Source organism: Seriola lalandi, unplaced genomic scaffold (assembly GCF_002814215.2).
Source record: "Seriola lalandi dorsalis isolate HSWRI2012SDOR001 ecotype SW California unplaced genomic scaffold, Sedor1 jcf7180002054948, whole genome shotgun sequence".
Taxonomy (NCBI): Eukaryota; Metazoa; Chordata; class Actinopteri; order Carangiformes; family Carangidae; genus Seriola; species Seriola lalandi.
The window spans coordinates 245,673-271,518 of record NW_019525499.1 but is presented as its reverse complement, the minus strand read 5'-3'; the positions used below and the strand labels follow the sequence as shown (position 1 = coordinate 271,518).

The 25,846-nt window shown below is 41.4% G+C and overlaps 1 protein-coding gene across 1 annotated transcript in view; it reads right to left on the bottom strand.

Annotated features, from left to right (window-relative positions):
- Window positions 1–22,346, bottom strand: part of akt3a (AKT serine/threonine kinase 3a) — a 51,133-nt gene extending 28,787 nt beyond the window's left edge. The window contains exons 1-3 of the mRNA XM_087170449.1: window positions 22,126–22,346; window positions 21,539–21,578; window positions 18,225–18,641 (exon numbers count right to left, since the gene is read on the bottom strand). Of these exons, the coding sequence (XP_087026575.1) occupies window positions 18,225–18,270 (46 nt within the window). The 5' untranslated portion in view covers window positions 18,271–18,641; window positions 21,539–21,578; window positions 22,126–22,346. The remainder of the gene's footprint in view (window positions 1–18,224; window positions 18,642–21,538; window positions 21,579–22,125) is intronic.
- Window positions 22,347–25,846: the final 3,500 nt, after the last annotated feature.

Genomic DNA, 25,846 nt, shown 5'->3' with positions numbered 1-25,846 from the left:
CAATTAGTAAATACTACACTACACAGTGCTTAAGACAACAGGAGTCTCTTGTTTCTTGTTAGAATGATAGGATATCAGTAATACAGGAGAACGTGGGTGACTTGAAAGATCTAACGAACAGAGGATATTTAGGAAGATAAGATAAACTATTTTAGAGTGCGTTTAAATTCCAGGTTAAATTTGTTCAAAGCAAAGACAAAATAGAGACTTGCATCAGTAAAGTGCTCTCTTCCATCTAATTTGATGTCCTTATTGTATAATCATACTTTTCTAAAACCTTTCTGTTCCTTTTATTTTTATTGGTAGGGAAGTATTATATAACATCATACCTCTTATTCAAAAAGGTGTTGATAAACAACCACATCCAGTAGTATGATGAGGTAAAGGAGTATCTACCCCTTATATCTTTTGTTTTCAGCTTTTTTGCTATGAGCCACAAACTAAGGATTAAAAACTAAACTAGACTTTTTAAGAGTTATTTTGGAATTTCTAGGAGAAATAAATCTTGTTGGCACATCCTCCAGTTGCAGCTTGTGGATTTAGCAGTAAGAGGCAGAGATGAATCAGCTGTGACTGTGTCCGTTCCAAGCTTTCTGATTGGACAATTACAACAACGCACTGACTAACTGTCACTCAATTAGCAAACTGATTAACTATTCATTTCAGGACAGAGGGGGAAAGGGGAGAGAATGAGAGAGAAATGCAGAAAAAAAAAATTAGGAAACAGGTACAAATGGTAAGACTGAACTTCAGCCAGCAAGACAAAAATGAGTCACACAAACTTGTGCAAACTTAACAGTCTCTCTCTATCTCTCTGTCTAACACTCACTCCTTCAGGACACCTGCACACCTCTGCTCTCCTGCTTTGTCGAGGAAAAAACCTTGATGACAATTAAATAAATAACTCCATAACTATGTGAGCTCACCAGCCATTTGTTAATCAACCCAAACAGGGATTTAATTTAATGCTTTGGCAGAGGCTGGAGCTGATATGCAGATGGCGCAGAGACGGGGCTGTGTGACTGGCACTCTGGGAGCTGGAGCGGTGGCGGGTGGTGGCGTATATAGAGGTAGGGGGAGGCGGATGGAGAGGGTGGGGGCGCTTCTTCCACGTTCCAGCACATACACAGCAGCTCACCAGCCGGGAGAGGAATGTATCGTCTGGCCACATAACAACACACACACACACATTCAGTGTTCAGAGCAGTAACACAGAGGGTTTGGCTATAACAGAAGAGAATAAATAACAAGTTTACTAACCAAGTGACTGAGTAGCTGGCTGGCTGGTTGCCCAACTGATAAGCTGACTGACCAAAGGAAAAACTAACACACTATTTAGATTACCTAGACAGAGGTTAACTTTCACCCTCACTAACTGAGTGACAAGCAGGTTGTAAGTATGCAGACTGGATAACTGACAAAACTACATCATGTTTTGGTGCTAGAATGATTTGATTAACTGAGTAGTCGATCAACAGATAATGAATCAACAGTTCTGATGACAGATAAATCATGTTAGTTATCATTGTAGATTTCCTATTTTGGTATTTTGGACTGTTAGTCAAGAGAAAACAAGCAATTTGAAGAAGTCACATTAGGCTTTGGCAAATTGTAAACAGCATTCATCATTACTGTCTGACATTTTATTGACAGATTAATCACCCATAAAAATATTTTTCAGTTGCAGTTGTCTATCATGTTTAAACAGTATTAAAGTATGAAGGTATCGAACACAACTAGTATCTTTGTCGTATGTACCATACAGTTAAGGTAAGTAGGTGACAGGTATTGAGTATTGATATTCAATGAAATGTAAATATTTACTGCACAGTGTAGCAGTATGGGGTTGCACCATCAAACAGCAGCAGACTGCAGTCAAATTAATGGGTGGGTTTGAGCTGAAATGATTAGCCGGCTGCTTGAGCTGATCTCCTTATAGAAGAAGGTCAAGACATCTCCAGACACAACAGGGTGTTGAGGGGTTTCATGTGTTTGTGTATATGAGCACTAGCGGCTGATACTTGAGTAAAAGCAAGGAGGGGGAGGAGGAGGGAGAGATTAGCTAAACATCAGGCAGGTAACTGGTGGGTAAAGGAAATGAGGGAAAAGGGGGAGGTGACTGCGTGAAGCAGAAAGGGCACTGGGGGTTAAGAAAGTGGGGAATTGTACGATAATGCGCTTGAAGAAGACATCTGTCTGAAAGTCTGTCCATGAGCGCTATAAGCACACAAACTTACTCGTGCTGAGAGAAAGAATTTAATATAGACGTATAAAAATACTTATATACCTGAAAAATACTTTTTTGCACAATCTGTAATCCAAGGTCTATTTCATTGTACAAGTGTGTGTTAACAAGGATAGGGCTGTGTGCGTGACCCCGACCCCAGCAGTTCTAACTCCAGTCTGCTCAGACATCTTAAGGCGAATCCAAGCTCTTCAAAGCCAATCCACTTACAGTGCATTAGTCTCATTACCACATCGGGGCTGGACTGGTGTTAGTGTGTGTGTGTGTGTGTGTATGTGTGTGTGTGTGTGTGTGTGTGTGTGTGTGTGTGTGTGTGTGCATGAGTGCTTTAAATATATTCACCATCAATGACAACATATAAGTGGTGCTACCTGTAGAGGTTCACATGTAATGATCATACAAGACCAGAATGACAGGGAAAGGTTTGAAGGATGAAAAAATTAAATTCAGTTTGAAGCTGGGGATGCAGCTGGGTTTAAAGGTTTAGTGCTGGAGTAATTGTACAAGCCTTTGGCTCAGTCCATGGAATGAGACCACACGGAGGGTACAGCAGACTAGAGAGGAAGAAGATGATAGAATGGTAGATAAGGGAAAAGAAGAGAGCTGGGCAAGAGACAACGGGAGATTGCATAAGAGAGAGAGAGACAGAGAGATAGAGAGTATGAGGTTAAGACTATGGTGGTAACAGAGAGCTGGGACAGGGCAGGGCAACCACAGAGCGGCCAGATTGAGTGGAAACCCATGGGAGTATGGCCATCCCTTGGGGGCCACTAGGAGATTTCACCCAGCCAGCTGCACACAGCCAGAACCTCCTGGTAGGCTGTGCTGGATGCACATACATACACGCAAGCTGCCCTGGTGCCCCTCTGCTCCCCCAGCTGGTACAGAAGGAGGCACATGCACATACAAAAACACACAAATACACATACACATATACACACACACAAACTTTAAATGTTCCCTTCCCTCTTGTCTCCCTCCTGTTACATTTTGTTCCTCCTCTCACTTCCTCTCCTGTCCTGCAGTACCGTTACAGTCCAGTAGATGGTGGTGGCTCCCTGGAGCATGGTGGCCACCGCTGTGACGCTAACACCAAGCTGGAGAGTGACTGACAGACACACAGCAGCCAAGACGCCTCTCATGCTAATCTCCCTCACAGCACTGGTATGTGTGTGTATGTGTCTGTGTGTATACAGTATACACTATATACAATGTGTGTATGTGTCAGTTGGTGTAAGTGTGTTTATTTCTGTATGCAGGCATGCAGTCATCTTAAATCTGTGTATATGTCTATGTGTGTGTGAGTGTGTGTGTGTGTGCGTTAATACGTGAGTGCTTGTTCCCGTATGTTATTGGGGAGAGGGCAGTGTCCGTTGCTTCCTAAAGCACCCTAGGATTAGTGTGGTGTTAGCATATTAGCATCTTAGCTGGAGGGCTGCTGCTCAACACCACCTGTGCCAGACAGAAGGCTGTGGCTACCCAGCTCCCCCCCCCCCCATTCCTTCTCTACCCCCCACCAACACACACTCACATATGTAAGCACACATACACACATACACACAGTGGGTGGGTGAAGGTCACTTAGCTACAACGACTCAAAGCTTACTGTCTTACTGTCTTAATTCATTACTGTAACTACTTTAACTGTCTCTTTACAGACTATGTTATTATTAAGATAATTACTTTATCTTCATTTTCTGTCACACTGAAATATAATTAACTACATCTTATATTCAACATATTATATTCAGCGTTGCAAGCTGGCGTTTTCTGTGACATTACCAAGTAAAAGGAGTGACGGCCAATTACAAGAAGAACACTTTTACTGCATAATAGTCATTACAATGATCTATCACAAATACTGGCATGCAGCTACTTTTAAGGAATAAAATTACAAAGTTGGCCAAAGATTAGCTCTATGCTTAGATAACTGAGGAGTATACCACTTCAGAATTTCTATATAATTTTATACTCCAGGAAGTCAGGTCAAAATGTACAAGTGAGAGCCTGAAATTAACATTATATTGCAGACACCCAGCATGTGTTGTTTAATACTGATATATGTGAGCTTTGTCCTAAAATAATCAGAGTTATTTGGAAAGGGATATGCAAGATAACAAAATATCTCTAGAGATGCACTGCCACATTTTTCAACTATCAAATTCATGCTCTTTTAAGCCATGTCTTTTCTTTGTATTTCAAAAAAGAATAAACACAAAATACCCAATAAAAGTACCCAAGGAGGCTGTTGAAATTTATACAGTGTACAACTAAAGACAAGTTGTCCTCCTTAATGATGTAATTCAATGGATTTTGTGATGGCCCTTCTGCCCTTCTTGCTGGTTTCCTGCTCTGTGCTCTTCTGTTTGCAGAGGCTGGTCTTGTGAAGCAGGGCCATTAGTGGCAGGAGTCACACCTGGGCCCAGTATGACCTCCTGTACAGTACATAAGGCTGGGTCAGCAACCAGTCCAGTAAGAATGCTTTTCCTCACACATTACAGAGTGGTGGCTTCTGTTTTTGGTTTTACAAAGAAAACAGCCCATTTCTACTCATCCCCCACATTACTGATTCTACAGACATTTGTTAGCTCATCACAGTCTATGAGCAGGGCCGTGACAGTTCAGTCAGGGGATATAAAATGAAACATATGAAAAAGAAATATAACAACGGAAGCCAAATCCCTGTCTTTTATGCTAAAAGAACAAAAAAGGAATGAGACTGGCCATCAGATTCAGCCCCTTACAAACACATGTATACATAGAAATCATATGCTACAGTTAAACACATACTGTAGCCATACAATAGGTGGCTTACATGACGTAACGTTAACATTATTATCCAGACAGGGCAAACTCACATTAAACACAGCTCAGTCAGATGGTCTATTTCCTCTACATCCACACACATCCATCCACCCACACATACAAAAACACACACAAGTACCAAGGCATAACATGCCACTGAAAGCACAAAGACTCATCTGTTTGGATGTCTCCTAGCATGTCAAGAAGTAAAAATACAATCCGAGCTAACCAGTACATAAAGCCCCTGCATTAAAACACCCAATAACATTAGGGATGCCATGCTGCTTGTGTTCAGAATGCAGTGGATCCAATGCGATTAGGAAACGCACACACAGCCAATGAGCAGGCTAATCAAATTGCACTGATTGCTGGTATATTGCCTCTCTCTGTTCTCTCCTTTGGATGGCATTGTGTGTTGGCATCATTGATTTCTTCATTTATTTTACAGCAAATCATTGATGTTCACATTAAATAGAGTTTATTTCCAAAACACTCTACATCCTTCTCTAAATATAACTATTAGCTGAAATTACATTAAAATCCAAAACACACCATCTCTGAAATAGAGTAGAACCTGTTAAAGTGTCAACACCTTCAACCAAGGACATCTATTTTCTTTTGCATTCCTTTTAAGTAAACCAGTTTGCATCATTTTGTTTGACTGTCACCTACTTTTAGTTGGCAGTTATCTGAAAATTACGGTTGGAGTTGGTTTCTTTTAGGTTCCCCAGTAAATCTGACATTCATATTTAAATTCTTACTCTGTTCCTTTGCACGTTATTGGATGTAAAACCATCCAATTGGAGGAACAGACTGGGCAGCTGGACCAATCAGTCAATGAGATTAGCTGTCGATCAGAACAAGAAGAGGAGGGTCAGGAGACAGACACAGCTGTCTAAGTGTTGCCTACAACAGACAGGCAAAAAGGAGTGTGTGTGTGTGCATGCGCGTGTGTGGGTGTGTGTGTGTGTGTGTGTGTGTGTGAGGTAGAGGGGGGTGGGGGTGGGGGCTTAACCAGCCCAACCCTGTCCAGTTGAGCAGTGGTGAACAGGTGCAAAGCTTTGTGCATGCATGTGTGTGTGTCTATGTGTGTAAGTCACTATTATTCCAGAGTGGTTGGCTCTGTATTATTAATTCAGAAATGCCGGGCTGGGGCTGTGGGCGGCAGCTGGCGTTACGTGGCGCGCGTGTGTGTGTGTGTGTGTGTGTGTGTGTGTGTGTGTGTGTGTGTGTGTGTGTGTGTGTGTGGACAACATAAGACCCCCCTGGTCTTTTGTGAAGCCCCCCCTCCTCGTCCTTTCCTAGAGCAGCAGAGAAGCATTGTGCTGTATGTTTCCCTGTCTGCCTGTAAACTTATACACACTGCACGCTCACACACAATGTACTCTGTCAACACACACACACACACACACACACACACACACACACACACACACACACACACACACACCAGCCCAGCCCATTCATGTTCTGCACTGAAGGGCCGGCAGTAAGTGCTCTCCACCTCACTAACTGCTGCTCTCTGCTCTCCCCTCTGTCCTGCCTGGCTACCTGTCTGTCTGTCTCTCTCTGTCTCTCCACCTGCCGAAGTGTATGCCCATCTGTCCATCAGGGTGCATTCACACTGGGCATATTTGTAGTGGTTGACTCAAACTCTATCTTTAACTGTAGTTTGTATGGACAGGTGAGAGTGATGCCAACTACTGTTTACAAGTGATTCTAGGTATAAGGTTTGTTGGGGTAGGAAACAGAGCTACAGCACATGGCCATTATGGATGAATCGCACTTTTATGGATATAAGGAGACATGTGATAGGCTGTAGTTAATCATGCTTGTAATGCACAACATTACAAAATGAAGCAAGGGCAAAACAGCCTCATCTGATTCCCTCACAATCAGTCATGCTCTGTCGGGCATAAACTAACATGCCTAAGTTACAGTGACTGGAATCATATTTGTTTTGGCTCCCCTGCCGCTAAAATGCCTGATGTCTCATGAAGGCAGTTTACCTAAATGCTGTTCAATAAAAGGACTACTTGTAAGCCCATGTGACTTCTGTCTACAAGATGCGGAGTTTGGACCAACAAAATAAAAGTGCAATTAGTGACTGCTTGCCTGTCTGTCACACTCGGAGATGTCAGACAGCTATATACTGTATGTCTGTCCATCTCAAACAAACACTTCCCTCTCCTTCCCTGAGAGCTGTTGTCTGTCATGCTGTAACGTCTGCCTGTCTAAGAGGCTGTTTTTGACAACATGTCCACCTCAGCTGGCTGGCATCAGGCTCTGAGACAATTCAAAAGGAACAAAGATGACTATATGTTTTATCTATGTTGTAATCAGCATAAGACAAAAAGACAAACTTATATAAAAAATCTTATGAAAATTATTATACTTTTTATTTAACCTTAAGGATTTGTATGTCTGTAAATCTGCTTGTTGCATCCATTAGAAAAATAAGTCACAACCGAAGCACATAACAAATCTCAACTAAATTTGTGTAACAGAATAGCCAGAGTAAATAAAGTACTTCATCAAGCCCACTCTGATGTTTAACACCAAGAATAGTAATAAAGGATGTACTCAAACCAAGGTTTTGACTAAACTAAATATTTTGGATTTCTTCATGATAATTAATTATAAATGCTACCTTATAAAGATGCAAAAAAACATCCCTGCTTCTGCATTATAGTTAAAATATATTGAAGAATATATCTGAAAACCTCAATGATACCGGCAGTCTCGGAACTTGCCTGCCTGGCCTTGCAAGATACTAAATGAGCAGGCCATGTCCCAGGTCTATTCAAACTCAACATATTGTGTAGAAACACTCAAACCACGGAGCAATATCTGAGTATGGCAGATGTTCGTCCTCCTTTCTTCTCTGTTCTCCCCCTCCACCTCCTCTCATACAGCAGTCCACCATTGAAACTCATGTTCCAGCCGCTAAGCTGTGAGACATCTGCACCTCACTCACTGTTTTTTTCTATCTTTTCCGTCTCATCTTTCCTCTGTACACACACATACACACATGCAAGGATAGAACTCTATTCTTGATGACAGATGGCAAGTCAACAATTGTACAGCGCCAGCCTCTAAAAACACAGACACACATACCTTATTCACACACAAACACAGAAACAAACACCACCTCCTTGTCCTCCTGTCCCTTTGTGCCCAATCCCCTGTTAGATGTCTTGATTTGTTTCTTACAGCTGAGTGTATGCAATAGTGTGTGTGTGTCCCTCTTTACCTTGGTATATTAAGCACTAGTTTAATGAGAGCTTGGTGAAGAGCAGGCCCCAGCCAGTGGACCATATGGGGGACATTTAGCCCCCTCAGAACATTGAGCCAAGCCTTGCTGACATGATTACCACTGCCGTCCGTTGCTCTACACTAGTGTCAGATTGGGAATGGGGAATTTTATCATGGACAGCTTATTAATGACTGGAGATTGGCAACCAGAGACAGAGAAAGCTGAGGGAGAATGAAAAATTCTGTCACTGTTTGGTCTCTACTTTCTCTCTGTTTTTATCAGGCTAACTGACTGAGACTCTGTGAAACACACACACAAAAGATGTACATGCAATCACACATGTAGACAAACAGAAGCAAGTAACGTGGTTACATGGAGTCACATTTTCTGTTTAGTTGAAAACAGACATATATTTGTACTTCCTCTCCTAGAATACCCTAATGTTGAGATCACATTTTATACACTGTTCCTTACATGTACTGTACACACTGTTCTCACAGTGCATCTTTGTGAATGTATATATTTATTCATGGCTTACATTTTCAGTGTGTCTCTGTGGCACAGCAGGCCTCCGCTGGTGGCTTAGTTAATCCTGTCAGAAACAGATTACAGGTGGGAAGATATAAATAGACTGACTGTCCCTTTAACCTGGCCACTGTGACATCAGCATGCAGCTCAACTATTAAGTCAGGCATAACAGGAGCAAACTCAAACCAAACCCATTAAAGGCAGCCCATGTGTTTACCCATGACCAAAATGACCAGACGTTTTACCAGGTTGTCATAGAAAAAAAACTTTCACTGTATCTTTACATCACATCTGGTTAGCAGAACAGTTTCATCTGTAGCATACTCACAAACAGAAACTACTACAAAAGCTACACCTACCGGCTTTAATGATATGATAGCAGTATCATGGCTGCAGTGGCACTATACATTAACCGACATATGAAACTGTTAACATTTATTCTACTTCACTCATCAAATCTCCAGGGCCTTAAATTACTGCCAACATGTGACATTGCTGCCTTAGACATGTATATCCATAATATTTCGGTCAGGGTACGACGTATGAAATAATACTGTTAATTTCAATATATCTCCCATTTAAAATAGTTTTTTCAATTTAAAAAATGCATCAATTAGATGTATCAACTGGATTAAGATAGAAATATGTCTTGATGGTGATGTAGAAATTCAGCAATTCTGTTCAGATTTGTTTACATTTACTCATTTGGCAGACACTTCTATCCAAAGCTACTTACAAGTGAAGAAACTTGGGGTTCAGTGTCTTGCCCAAAGACACTTCCACACACAGACAGGAGGAGCTGGGCATCGACCCATCAACCCTGCAATCAACAGGCAACCCGCTCTACCACCTGAGCCATCACAGCCCACAGTACTGAGTTCACAGTATAGCACATTTTGGATTGTTACGAATCAGTGTCAAACAATGTAAAATTGCTTCAAATCATAGAGGAAATTGTCATTAGCTTTTGACCAAGAGGTCTCTCTCATATGAGCACAAAAGTGTTGGTACAGTATGTTACACACAGCGAAACTGACCAACTGTGGTCATGGATTTCCAAATCTCTGCTCACCTATGCTCAACAGTTAGGCAAGGTAAAGACTGGGTCAACTGTAGACTTGATTAAGTGGCTCTGCTTTACATTAGTGATCGTTGAGTCTTATTGGACAATCATCAGACTGGGTAATCAATTCAGAAACACTAAATAAAATCACAAGTGCTTGCAGTAGCCTCAAACAGCTGTCTTCATGTTCTCAACATAAGGTTTTGTAACAGAGGTTGCTCTCTGGAACTGATGCTCTGTTTTACAAATGAAGCAACACAAAGCTTGTGAGTGATGAGGAGAAAATGCATCAAGGATGTAACTGATGTTTCAGAGCAACAGTGGTTGTCCAGTTGCCCTTGGCAACCAGATGCAGACCACAGTCTACCATTATGGGTGTCATAATTGCGAGAAACAAAAAAACACTGTATCCAACTCACTCTTGCTGTACAATTATCTGCTCAGGTAAATGGGAGTTCAACAAGTTACGTGCATAATTAAAAATTACACAATAAATCTTTTCCAAAACCTTAGCAACTTGTATTTAGGGAAGTTACATTTTCAGCACTGATATACTGTACATAGTAACTCCTATGAATGACCACTATCACTTCAATCATAAACTATTACTGGAATGGCAAACACTCTGTCAACTTTAATAAGCAACAGGCTGGCAACTGATGCCCAGTTGTCAGTCTGGAAGGCATTTCTAAAATATACTATCACTGTGCTGTTTTATTATTTAAGGAGTCAAAAAAATTTATATTTGATTATCTATAGTATCCTGTTGTGAAGAAACATTCATTATCTTTAACAAAAACAATTTTAGTATCATGTCTACAGGAAATGATATGGATCAATACTAAACAGACTTGGATGGCCAAAGAAAAATTGAGTGGAAGACCAAATAGTAACACTCCGGGGTCCTTCTCCTGCACTCCAAAACTTACACTAGCTGTTAACCAAGCAATAATCTGTCGGCCTAAATCAGCCATACCAACCCCCACTCTAACCTGCTTCCTCTAATCAGCCCAAAGCCTTCTCCAACCAGCCAACACTACCTCAAGATGTTAGACTACACACTACCCCTTTGGTCTAATCTCTGTGTTAGCACATTTAAACATAGAATCTCTTTTCAGCTTTAACACAAATTGGCTTGTGAAGTAAGGACAGAGCTGCTGCAGCCATTGGGTCACCATGGAACCCGATAGAAACATCTGATAGCTGCCTGTGCAATAGTGGTAGATAGAAACCAGTTGATGAGAAAACTGAGGTGGCCAAGAAACCCAGGTCTCCAAGGAATTAATATCTTGCTATCTATCCTTTAAACAACCTCCTTGTAATAACATTTGACTAAGCTGTCATATTCAGAAATGTGCAACACTATATATGCACCAAGTGGGCTTCACCGGGGTAATGAAGTTATAAACTAATGTTTAAAAAAATCCACAGTGAATCATCTGTTTGTTGTTGTGTTTGAGTTACAAGAGTCAAAAGGTCTAATAGGTTAAGTTTAAATGGTGATTTATAGTATATTAGTATGTTACCAAAAATGGGATGAAGCATTCATTTGTTACAACCTGCATAACATCATCCTCTGCATTGATTAATTATAAGTATCAGATAATATAAAAATATATTTGGTCCTTATTACCAGTAAACAGCTGTAATGTATAGCATGTTTCAATTAAGTAAAATACATAAAACTGAAATTTTGGATTTTGACATCTCTTCGTACATTGGGTTGATAATGGATACATTTCAATAATAATGGCAATAAACAATAATCTAGTAAAGTGTACATGTGTGAATGCATGTGCATGCATACAACTGTGATGAAATGTTTGAGGTCAGCATTTCGATGATCCTGAGCTACAAACTAATCCCATTACTCAACCTCTTCTCCCTTCACCTTTTCTCTCTTCCTCTATCCAAGTTTTCCCTCTGCAGTGATCAGCACTCCATTCATTGATCCACTCATTCATTTATCCAAGACTGCCTCACTCTACATTAGTTCATTCACTCACCCATCCATTAATCCATCTCTCAGTTTGCATAGCCTTTACAAGGATGCTTCCTACCACTTACCACTGATCTTATTGACTGACTGAGTTTGCAGAGTTGTACAGCTTCAGGCTATTTAGCTCAGACTGCACATTGTAACATGCGTTTCTGAGCTTATCAGTAGGTACATATAAGTTTAAAAGAAAGGAACAAAAATATCATTCTGATTGAATACTAAGGTGACACACTCTGCTGCCTGTCTGTGTATGTTACCCATCTGTCTTTCATTTGATGTCTGTGACCCGCTAGTTGCAGGTCTCTTCTGTATTGCCAAGTTGTCTGCCTCTGTTCTATGCTGGCTCTATCTGTCACAAACTATCGGTCTCTCTGCCTGTCTTTCCTGTGCTGTTTGTCTGTAGGCTCTGCAGACTTGTCTGTCTGTTTGCGCTGTGCCGTTGGTCTGTCTGACTGTCTGGCTGACTGCCATTCTCTGCAGTGTAGAGTGAGTCATTCTTAGGACAATGGAGACAGTTTGTAAAGCCACACTGGAGCGTACACTTCCTCCGGATGTGCAAGAGGATGCCATTCATAACAAAGCCTGCACTGTCTGCTACTGCCCTGTATATGCATGTGCGTTTGAGAAACAGAGGGGATAAAAAGAGGAGTGCAGGGAGAAGGAGGGAGATACATAGATAGACAGAGAGAGAAAGAGTGTGAATGACAGTAAATGGAGTAAGTTGTGCTGACAGGCTCTACAGCAGAGGCAGGACAGAGGAGGAGGAAAGGATGGGAGGAGAGGGGAGGAGAGGAGAGGAGAGGAGAGTAGAAGGGCGACACAGCAGACAGTGGCGGCGGCAGCAGCAGCAGCAGCGGCTGGTGATTGATATCAGAGATCTGGCACTGCCACCTGATCCAGCCAGCCAGCCAGCCTCCAGCAACACTGAACTCACTGAACTCACTGAGCCAAGATGGCTGCCTCACTGCACTGCACCCAATGAACCCCACAGCAGTCTAACGTATACAGTATAGCACAGACAGCTCCCAAAGGGATTAAGTTGTGGTGATGGAGAATACAGAGGAAAAAGTATAAAAGAAGACAGGTGTGTTGCTTCTTATTTCAGCTCCATGTCTATCATACGTTCATCCCGAGATACATCAAGTGACAGGTTGGCACATTTACACAGATTACCAGTAAAGGCAGACATTGAATATGTAATGGAACCACTTCATGACTGTCTCCACGGTGAAAGAGCCCCCAATCATAATTCTACATATGGATGCAATTTGAAAACAAAGACTGTAAAGTTACAGGGAGCAAGGGCAGAACAGATCTAAAGATACAAAGCCAAAGCACGACATGCAGAGCCAACATTTCAGTCGATGTGTGGGATGCAGCCATGTAATTTAATACTGCATCATGTCCAATACAAAATCATGTCAGTATGAATGTGCCCATAACCCCCATGAGCCCCCAGAATTTTACCCAAACTGCTTTCAAAGAAATCAATGAAAAAGAAAAAGAAGATGAAAAAAGACAAATACTCTGGGGTACTGAGATGCTGATTCTAACACTATGAGATGACTGTGTTAGATGGAATATGGTAGGTTATTTGTAGTGGAATATCTAGTATGTTACAGAGTTTATTTATGTTTGATTATAGTCCTGTGCAAAGGGAGCTTTAGAAATCAAACATATTTTAAACCTTTATTTGAGCTGTCACAGAAGCATTTTGGTAAACTGCACTTGACATTTGGTGAAACTGAACTAACCTTAACCTCAAAAACAATGTGTACCATGAGACTTATAGTTATAGTATGTAATTTCTCTGCAGTTCAAGAATCTCTTATCTAACTCAATAAATAAAATTGCAGAATATAACAAGAATCCATTATAAAAACCTTGCAACTTCACCATATATGCTTGACAATATTTTCATTTATTTTCTGTCTGAAAATCTTACATTCTAAAGAACATACAGCTACACACATCTATTTAAGAGGTTGACTGAAGTCATGAATTAATTTGAAACGCAATTGTAAAATAAAGAGTATGTGTAACATCTTCTTGACTTTATCTTATGTCTGATTGCTTAAACCCTCCTGGGAGACAAAGAATCATTATCTCCAAAAATGAGTTAGTAACAAGTCTCTCTCCACTTTGACAAAGCCGTATCTCATCTGATTAGTAGCTTTGCTTAGAAACACTTCTGGGGACAGAAAGTGTCAAAGAAAAGATGATGGTGTTCTCCCTGTCTCTCTTCTTCAGTGTTTCTCCTCCTCTCCTCCCTCCTGGCCATCTGTTGTGCTGACTGCTGTGTGGGCTGATGCTGGTGGAGGAAACTGTATCCTCGACTACACTGGCTGACTGTGACCTCTGTATTCTCACACGGGCTGACAGAAGGTAAACTCCTAGCCTAGGTGGAAATGAAGTGGAGTTCACCTCAGATTCAGATTTGTAAAGGTGCAATAAAATATTGCTCTAACTTCTGTTGACTGAAAGGATAGCAACATGTGATTTTCACCCCTAAACACAACATTCAACACAACACAATATCCTTCCAAGGCTGTACCTGTAGCTCACATCTATCCACCAAATTTTCTAGCATCTTTCATCTAAAGCATCTTTTTAAAAATTAAGAATGAAATAACATTTCCAGACTCTGTGACAGATTCTGTTATATCTGCTGTTCATTATTTCCAAAGATAAAGAAATGATGCAGCCGAATGCACTCCCCACTCTGATTTAATGAAAGGAGGAAGGAAATCATCACCATGGCAGTGAGCAAGTGAGCACTGAAAGGCTCGGTCATCTGAGGACATACTGCTGTATTTTGCAGAGGTGATGTTCCTGAGGTTTGTCTCCGTGTGATGATTGCAAACTTTGACTTCATATACAATGAGTAGAGATGTTTGCTTTTTATGCTTTTGTTATATACATGCATTTTACAGCTTTATTAAACTACTCTTGTATGCTTGTTTTTATTTGTATCATCTGTTGTGATTTTGTTTTTTATCTGTTATCTGCCCTCTCAACTTTTACAACATCTGTGTGAAGCACTTTGTAATTGAAGTTGTACTGAATGAATGAGGGATGGAAGAAAGGAAGGAATGAATTAAAAGCAAAAATCCTGAAGTTTTTATTTTGTTATAGTACATTTTACTCCCCCCCCTTCTTGTCATTTTGTGTAAATGTTTCCTATTGACAGTCTGACATACTCCCGAAGCCCAGTGCTGCTTATTGAGGACAATGCACATACACACTACTGCCAGTGATCACCATCCACTGAAATATGTAAGTTGATCAGCCTACTGTGTGTGAGTATGTGTGTGGCAATGTGCTGTACACATCTGTCATGTTTGACCAATTACTCTTATGGTTTTTGGCTTGTCAAACTAAAGCTACAAGCTCACAGATACACACAGTCCCTTCATAAAACATGCAGAGAGCTGAGCATACCCATGAGGGTGCATGAGCAAGAAGTTATCACCAATACTTTGTGCTACGGATGGGAAACACTTTCTTTCAATCAATCAATCATTTCACTTTATTACTATACCCATTACTCTGACCACAAAAGACAAGAGAGTAAAAAAAGTTAAAAGAGTATGAAAAAGACTTTAAGAAACATTCAGAAACAACTATCTCATTAAATCCTCATCATCAATGGTCAAATAAAGTCCTAGACTAAGTTGCCACAAATGCATCGGTAAGACTAATCTACACATAGACTTACACATAGGCCTTATCATTTCCTGACATGTGGATGCATTTATGCTGAAGACCATGTGATTAAAAGTAAAAAAGCTCTGCAGAACCAATAGCATCATCAAAGCATTTTAAGTCTCTGCATACTGCTCCTTTGTACCTAAATCATGTGTAAGCTGTATATTGTAGAGGGGTAAACAGTAAGTCCTGAACCGCGAGCCTATCACACACATCAATAGAGAATAAAATTTACAGCAATATCGATATAAATCTCTGTCATGCATTAAGTGGTCTATAAGATGATGACCAAGATATTATGGCTTACTTGAAGAAAAACCTCTGCACTTAATTATCATTAAACAACTTTTTTTGGCAACAAAATTGCACCATATTGGAAGCATTTACTCAACAGCTGTTGTAGACAAGAACTTCATCTAACATAAAATTATTAATTATGAGTTTACCAAAAACACAACCTGTTTTAACAAGCATCTGCATAGCTGGATACACAAACAACAATGGGGATAATATATTACTCATATTTACCCAATAATAACATGAAAAGAGTAAGATACATCCTTGCTCATCTAATCTGCAAGGTTTAATAGTCACACAATAGACAAGAATTCAGCAATTATTCAGGTAGTCCTCAAATACTCAATAAAAATTTTTTCATGTTTGATTCAATTAGAGGTCTTAGAGGCATCTACAAAGCATGTGAGCACCTCTCTTCCATACAGAGACCTCTGCTTCCTTCCCATATCTATTTCACCGGTCTTTCTTTCCAATCTTCTACTCACTCAGTCTTTTAGTTCCTCTTTTTGTGTCACCGTCTTTCTGTCGCTCAGTTCAAAACAAAACAAAGTGCATTATTTGGTACAAGAGTTAGAAAGTACAGGGCCTTGCAGACAGTCAAAACACAACTATATGTCTCATAAGTACAAAAGGTTGTGTGTGTGTGTGTGTGTGTGTGTGTGTGTGTGTGTGTGTGTGTGTCTGTGTGTGTGTGTGTGTGTGGTCGCGTGTGCATGGAGGTTTCACTACCTTTCTCGGCCTCTCTCCCGCTTTCTTTTCAGTAAAAAGCTGTCTAACGACTGAGACTGCAGTCACGACCTGGACAGTGAGTCAGCACCCCGACCCTGCTTCTCTCCACACACACAAATACAGACAAAGATTTAGCATATGATGCAGACAAACATTCATATTCCTGACACAAACAACACCCCCCACACACACACACACAACCTCTATCTCACTCACTCACTGATGAACAGTGGTAGCGCTGCGTCGTGACTGGGGGCGATGTGTTCCTCTTAATATGCACAGACCACTGTCTGAGGATCACACTGGCATGCTGGCACACATAGACAAAGATCCTCCCCTCAATTTCAGCAATAGAGAGTGCGCCCTGTATTTGTGTATGTGTGTGCGCATGTGACACAGTGTGAGAGAGCATCCTCTCCATCTAGTAAGGAGCACTCTGTTATCCAACATGTTCTCCTGCTGTGCCATGGTGTTAGCCTACATTACCCAGAAGCCTGCAGTCTGTTATGTATCCATGTCACTTCCTGTTCAACAGTTTGTGTTACACATTCCTAGACACCATCACATAGTCAGGGGGATGATGCTCATTGGCCTAAAAGTTTGGAAATCCCCCTTGTTGCACCCCTGAGGCTCTCTCTCTAAAACACACACATTCACGTACACATGTACTTGTGCCTGAAGGAATCAACACCAACAGACACATGACCCCATGAAATCATGGTTTGTTTATAAAAAAATAAAAAAATAAAAAAATAAATGACAAAGTCCTAAAGTGCCTTACAGTTGCTGCTGCAGTCATCACAGAGCCACTGTTTATCACTTTTTGACAGCTTCTGGTTCAGTTTGGCCCTGCTACAAATGACTTTTCACCTGTTGCAGCAACCACTTACTGAACATGAGCTGTGATTGTCTGAGGACAGGGAAGTGCTATCTTTGCTAGATGCTCTTCAACTATTACATTTTCTTTCCCAATTTCTCATTCATTTGGTTGTAAACAGGATGTGTTGTCAGTGTCCCCCTTAACCCACCCCAACCAACCCCAAGTCATATGACTCTCAGTGACACAATTCAGGATTTTCTACGAACTTAAGACACAACTATGTTAAATAATACCTCAGAGAGACAGAACTAACTTGATTTCACAGACTAGTAAACACACTGGCCTGACAAAACACTATGCACCAGCAGTGTAACTACAGGCCTGGTACATGTTATCAAGTGCACACACACTGCATACAAAAACATGCACAAACCCATGCACACACTCTTTTTCAGCCACAACCTAACTAAAGTATATAGAGGCTTAGCAAACAAACTGCCAGACAAGCTTATAATAAAGAGACACATCCCTATGGGGGCAAATGCACACACGTATACACTCACACACTAGATAATCAGACATCCATGTGATCACACACACACACACACACACACACACATACACTGTCAGTCGCAAACACTCACATCCTCCCACCGGCACATGTGGACAGCCACGGCCAGGCCCTCAGTCTAGACAAGAGGCAGAGAAGAAGAGGATAGAAAATAGAGGCAGAGAGGAGGGGAGTAGAAAAAGAGAGGTACTGGATGTACTTACCCCGTTTCTGGAGCCATCCCTCTCTAACGATGGTGACATCGCTCATGGTTCCTTCACGCCGAGTCTGATGCCGCTACACGCCTGCTCCACAGAGAGAGAGAGAGGGAGGAGGGGAGGAGAGGAGGAGAGGAGAGAAAGAGAGGGAGAGGAGGAGAGGGGGGGGTAGGCTCTCCCAGCCTCCGCGTCACTCTCCCTCCCTTCCTTTCCCGTTCACCCTCTCGTTCGCGCAGTCTCTCTCTCAGACACACACACAAACACGCACTGTGTCTGTGTACGTGTGTGTGTCGTTTTGCTTCCTGTTGTGGCTTATCTCCCTGTCTCCCTCCCTTCTTCTTCTTCTCCCCCTCCTCCTCCACCTCCTCCTCCTCCTCTCTCGTTCCCTCTCCAGACCTTCCTCCTCACCAGCAGTGACTCAGCCTGGAATGAAGTGAAAGGAGAAAAAAGAAAAAAGAAAAAAGAAGGCATGGATTTATTTTTCTCTTCCTCTGCAGCTCCCTTTCTTTCCCTCCAAAGCCCTTTCATGCAATCTGACAAGACAAACAACTAGTTATTGTGAGGACAAATGTGCCCTCAGCTCTTCCCCCACCCAATCATGCACCCAGTTCCTCTTTCTGTCGCTAACACTCACTGATAAACAGGATGAATTATTGCAGAGCTCTTGATGAAGCAAAAACTGACCTTGATTGCCAAAGAAACATCCCTGAGCTCTGTGTCTCATTCATTCATAGACCTTTTTTTGTTCTGGTGAGCAGGTTGTGCTGTGTGCAAAGCCTATCTACTTCTCTGTGCTTGCTGTATTTCTGCATGTCAAATTATTTTGTCAACATGTGTGTGTGTGTGTGTGTGTGTGTGTGTAGGCTGACGTCTGTATGTGGGAGGCTGGAGAGCATCTCAGGACTGTGGAGTAGGGCTTGGCTATAAATAGCAACAACGGCAGTTAAGGATGCTCTCACACTCTTTCTCTCTGCCCAAATCTCTGCACCTCTCTGTCGTCTCCCTTCCACTCTCCCTCCCCTCTCTCTCTGCATAGCTGCCGTGTTCACCTCAAATGCACCCTACTACACTGTATTACACAACGCGCAACAACGCTACGCTTCTCAGCTTGAATGGAGATCAGCACTACGGCAGCTAGGCTAGCAGTCGTTGCTATCTAGCTGGAAATCAGTATTCAGATCAGCTAGTGTCTGCACTGCCGCCAACACTTGGAGGGACTGCAGCGTCATAACGAAGGCTGCAGACGTACTCACACACACATAAACACACACCCTAGTAGGTGATAGGGATTTTTTTTTTATGTTGAGGCAGCAGAGTTGTGACCACTCTAAATACAGGTGTACAAAGCCAGACTAGTAACAATACATTCAAGTTCTTGATCAAAGGGGCTGCTACGATGCTCAGGTCAAGCTTTCATAAACTCAAACTGAGGAGATGTTGATGATGTTTCATCTCACTGATAAGGACTCAATGAGCCAAACTGCCAACAAATTGCTACTGAAAAATGATGTTCAGTGTAGATTAAGATCACAACTGTTTTACTCCTGGGGTCTTTCTAACCATATGAGTGCCTTTCTGCAGTGACTGACTGAAATTTATCATCAACAATGTTGATAATCTAATAATTGTATAAGTCATAAAAAAAAGAAAAAGGCAAAATATTCATTGCTTCCAGTCTCTCATAATGTGAGGCTGCATTTCTTAAGTTTTATATAATTGAAAATGTTGGGGTTTTGGACTGTTGGCTGTAGGTAATTGTGTATTTCACTTACATTTTAAGACAAGAAATGATTAATCGTTATAAACTTTTCACCCCTCTTGGACTTTTGTATATTTTATTATTTTACCACACAGGATATAATTATAAGGGTTGGGTATGAATCTTCAATTTGTTTTTGGTACCAACCAAAATATCTTTGAAATGTCTTCATAGAATCAAAAACTATCTAAAGCTGCCATCAAATGTCTGATTAGACTCGTAATATTGATTATTCAGATAGTTCCTGATTTATATAAAATTATTACCAGTTTTTATATTGTACTACTATTATATATTTTTAAAACTGTTTATATACTTGTTTACAGCTGTAGAAACTAAGGTATAAGGTAAATTGTATTGTTTTAGTATCATATTAGCACTGATTTAGAAAACAATTCAAATGATACCCAGCCCTAGTAATTACATCCAAGGGGATCGAATCCTTTTTATAGGCACTGTGCAATTCTGGATTAAGCTTTAACACTGCAGTGTAATTCAATGAAGCTTCAGTTAGCTTTAACCTTAATCTGGTCTAGTATGGCCCTGATCGCACTTAGTGGAGGACAGGACAGGAGAGGACAGGAAAGGTGAGAAGAGGAGAGGAATGTCCAGACAGTGGCAACCCTTTGTCACCAGGGCAGCTGTTGCCATGGAGATATCCGCTGCCATGCTGAACCAACCATGCCAGGAGAAGCACCTGCCAGACAGCATTTATTTTATGATATTTCATTCCAGAGGCAATTACAAGGGGAAAAATTGACAAGGAAAGGGAGGTAGTGAGAAAAGAAACATAATCAGAGGAAACAGAGAAATAGAGACCAATATGGGGGGGGGGGGGTTTGAGAAAAATTGATGTAAAGGGCAGGGACCAGTCAGCTACCCCTCTATTAATCAGTCTAGCTGTATGAAGCCACACTGCATGACAATAAATTTGCCCCTCAAAAGATTTGAGGGGTTTCCCATCCTGTATTCCCATTTCAGTGTCGTAAACCATAGCCTCAGTGTTACGGGGGGAAAACGTGGGAGTCTCCCTGACAATGTACTAAAAATATAAATACATGCACATATATAGTACATTTGCCGATGGAAATAATGATTCTCATATGTATAGTGGGGTCCAAAGGTGGCAAACCAACTAATTTTTTGTCCCAGGTCCCCTTAGGAGGTCTATTCAGCCATGCACTTGTGCAGTCACAAATCAAGCCAGGCTTAGTTTTGTTGTCTCACTCTACTATAGCTATCAACATGCCATGTAAGTTGTGGATGAAGTACAGTGGCAATACCAGATTATACAAATACTCCAATACAAGTTAAAATCCTGTATTTACAAAAAGTAGTACAAAAGTATTAGCAGCAAAATGCAGTTAAAGTAATGGTACTCATTGTAGACAGATTATTATGTTATCAGCATTTCAAAGCTGCATTTGTTTGTGATGGACCTATTTTTAAGTGATTTAAATAGGGCTGAAACAAATTATTGTTTTAAAATTATTAAAACAATTCAAAGAAAAAGCAGCAAAAATTACTTTAATGACGAAATGTTGATGAACAAAATACTTGCCAGTTAATTTTCTGTTCATCGACTTGTACTGTTGGGTAATCTATAAAAAAAAATAATTATATTTTAAAAGCTTACCATATGTTTTGTATGCAAAAATATTAATTTGTAAAATAACCAATAGCTGACGCTGTCACATAAATGTAGTGGAGTAAAAAGGTCTAACATTTCTCCCTGAAATGTAATGGAGGAGAAATATATAGCAGCACGAAATCGAAATACCAAAGTATACAGTACTTAAGTAGAGTACTAGAGTAAATGCAGCTACTAAGTTACACTGCACCACTGCACTAAGTTACCAGCACTGCATCATTTACGCCACGGTGCGAAGTGGTTGTTAAACTGCAGAATGTTGCATGCAGCATGGTACAGATGTTAAACATGAGAATAATTTTAAAAACGATACCCATTTTCGAGACAGTGACCCATTTAGCGCTAGCTCTAAGCATCATTCCAAGTAAGCCGTTAAACACGGGACCAGGTCCACCTAACTGAAATTATCACAACATAAAAACACATTATTCAGCGAGCTTTAGCGGGGTTTATGTCATGTTTGCTGTCACAACAGTGCTGCTAGCTGACAGTGTTACCTGTAGCGGCAGGTGCGATGGTATTCCCGTGCACCTGCTGTTCATAAACCGCTCGTAAACCGTAACGTAAAGCTATGTTAGACTTCAAGCTAGGCTGAACCGTCAGATGATAGTCAACCGTTGCTGTTAACGTTACGAGCTGACGCACAACGATTTCAACGAATTTCCAAACGGATTTCCAAGAAGCTACGAAAGCTACCGTTACCGCAGCCAACGGTTGTTTTGACTTTCAGGAAAGCTCGTGACGTCACCCAGAGAAACGGCAACCCCCCCCCTCTCTGTCTCTCTCAGTCTCTCTCTCTGTCTCTCTCTCTCTCACAAACACACACACACACACACACACACACACACACACACACACACACAGCCTACCGTCTCGCCTCGTCCTTCCGTTTTTGGTTTTAACGGTTTCAGCTCAGCGTCTGGTTCTCCTCCACTTCATCCCATTCCCACATCCCGTGTGACTGTGCCGGCTAATAAGCCAACCATCGCGAGAGTCAGAGGTTAGGACTGTTTATCTGTGGGAGCTAGACGGGAAGAGGCCTTAATTGGGTCCGATCCTAGTAACAGTAAAACTGTAGTGTGTCATACAGTGACAGATTTGTGGACGGCAGTGATGAGATAATCACAAAGTTCCTTTACCTTTTAAACATGGACGGATTATAACACAACGGGCCCTTGGGCATAGACATGCAAAAAGTCCCCCACCCCTCCTACATAACAGCAAGACCCACTGACTGTGTCTTCTGGGGTGTCGTTGTGTATCTTTGTAGTCGTTTTGCACCTATTGTTGTTTTGCATCTCTTTTTAGCATTTTTTTGTTATTTTATGTCTATATTTTTTATGTCTCTCTTTGTGGTGGCTTTGAATCTCTGGTTATTTTGTGAAGATTCGTTTTTGTCTCTGGTCATTGTGGATGTCTTTGTACTTTTTTTTGCATTGCAATTTTGTTTCCTTTAACTCATTCTGCATCTCTTCTTTTGCATCTCTGTGCAGTCATTTTTGTGGCTCTTCGGTGTCATCTTGCATCTCTTTGTAGTCATTTGATTGACTTTCCAACAAGAAATGTTAACAGTCACTTCACACAGCTGGGCAGCTGCTTGGCACGGGTCCAGGGCTCGGGGCATTACACTGTATTATGAAATTCTAAATAGTTCCTCATATAGTTGTTTACATATTTTTAAGTTTATTGTTTACAGAAGCGTGATTTGTGAGCAACTGTGCAAACAGTTAACTATAATTCAGCAGCGTCAGCAATTGGTACAGCCTCTCCACATTAGTGCATTGTAATATCTTAGATGCTGTTTACAGCCGGAAGGACCAGACAGCTGCATAGCACATGACTGAAATCTCTCCTCAACAGCTGATCAGAGTGTAAAGCACATTGTTCAGTGGACATTTAAAGCTCAGATTGTTGATACGATGCATTTTTTGAATTCCTGTGCCGGTTGTTTTAAGCCAGCGGGGTCAGCTGCCCTCTTATAGTACTTAAATGTTGGTAAGGGTGATGGTGGGCATCCTCACATAGGTTTGGCCATTCAAAAGCCTTGGACAACTCAAGAGTGCATCCCCCTCTTCTTCCATCCTACTAAATCTCTTCACCCTCCATCTTTTCACATGTAAAACTACTATATGATTAATACGCTAACATTAACAAATTCAAAGGGTAAAATCCTTTATTTTTTATCCTTTATTCTAATTTATTGACATTTCTGGCACAACAACGCCCTCCCTTATCTGTTCCCTCCTCTTTCCTCCACTCTGTCTGTCTGTCTGTCTCCCCAGATGGTGTGGCGTGTGGAGCTGGGCAGCATAGGCAGAGGGTATAGGTATGGGACCATGGCTGTGCACAGAGTGCAGACACAGGTGGACCTAGTGTGTCAGATAATATATGTGTGTACTGTTCTGGCTTCTCTTAACACACATACACATATTGCCATCAGCTGGCCTTTTGCTCACAGCCCAGTGTGCAGAGGGGGGGTATGAGCAGAAACCAGCAGCCAGGAGAGGTATGTGTGTGTTTGTGTGTGTGTGTGTGTGTGTGTGTGTGTGTGTGTGTGTGTGTGTGTGTGTGTGTACAGGGGAGGCAGTGGAGGTGGGGGTAAAGAGACAGCTTGAAAAGGAAAAAGGCAACACAGGGGGGACCTTCTGTTGCCATTGCTGTGGCCAGACGTGTCTGTCTGACACACACACGAACACACACACACACACACACACACACACAAAACAACAACAACAACTTAAAGTCAGTCGTCAACTTCACATATGAATGTTGGTTATTACAAAAACATGACAGGAAAAATTACATACACAATGTTTACAGTAGATTATTAAAAATGATTTGAAGCAAAGCGCAAGGATAATTCGAAGTGAAGGTCTGTCTGTGGACAAGGTACAAACACATGATACAAATGAACAATACTAAGAGCACCATGAATGTCTGTGCAGCATTTCACAGCAATCCATCCAGTAATTGTTTGGACAGTCTGGACCAAAGTGGATCGACCAACAGACAGAGGAACTTTGCCGTGGAGCCACACGGCTAACATGGCTAAAAATCACTAAACCTTATGATAATCGTCTCTCTTCAAGGGGATTATAAATCAGCATCTAGGCCTGCCATCAGGAGGGGGTGTCAAAGGGTACAGATGACCCCTGCCAAGGACAAGGGGGGACCCATGCAAAGGTCATGCACAGGTCTACAGTTACCAGTAGGACAATTTACCTACTGACTGATATCCCTAACAATACATTGCATACAAATGTGGTCTCAAACTTTTGGACCCCACTGTATGTGCTGAAAACACATTTCAACTTGTCATCTGATACTCTCTCCCGCTCTCTCTCTCTCTCTCTCTCTCTTTGTCTTTCTCACACACAGACAGACACACACACACACCAACACATTGACAATGGACCTGTCTGCGAACAGCCTCTCCTCTCCGTGCACACTCTGCATTAAGACATGATCATGACCAGTGTGATTAGCTATCCAAATAATTTGTTTTCGTATATTTCCAGGCCACAGTCAGTGCTGCCTGACTGCCACACAGTAGCAAGAGAGGGTCAGGAAAGGATAGTTGTAGCTTATAGGGAGAGAGAGATGTAAGATAGGAGGAGGAGGAGGAGGACAGCATCCAGCCAGCCAGCTAGGCCAGAAATAACAGGTGAGACTGACAGAAAACACAGAGATAGAGCTGTGGACTGGTCAGTTATTTAATTGTTTTAAAAGACAAATGTAGAAAATGTATAGAGCTTGTTTCTTTCTGCATGGACTGTAATCAGTCAGTCAATCAGGGAGTCAATACAGCATACAGATACATATTTCATAGGATTTGTGCTACATGATCCAATATAAAAACATTTGAGTTCATACTGTTTCTTTTCCGTTTATAGACTCTGATATGTTATTTTGTCAATGACCTCAATTTCAAAAGGACTTGGATAAACAGTGATCTTATAATCAGTGCGCTAGTCTGTTTTCTGGGTTCTCTCGGGGCATCATTATGTACAGTCTTGGCATTAAAGAGTGCATCTGTCCAGTCAGTCAGAGCAGCTGCAGAGGCACAACATGTTAAGGTGAGAACCTCTAGGTATGTTTTGCTCATCAGTGCATGATCTCACACAAGTGCACCACATGGTGTATGTTTGTGAACTTCAGGCGTGTTAAGTTTTCAGGATGTGTGTGTATATATATATATATATATATATATATATATAT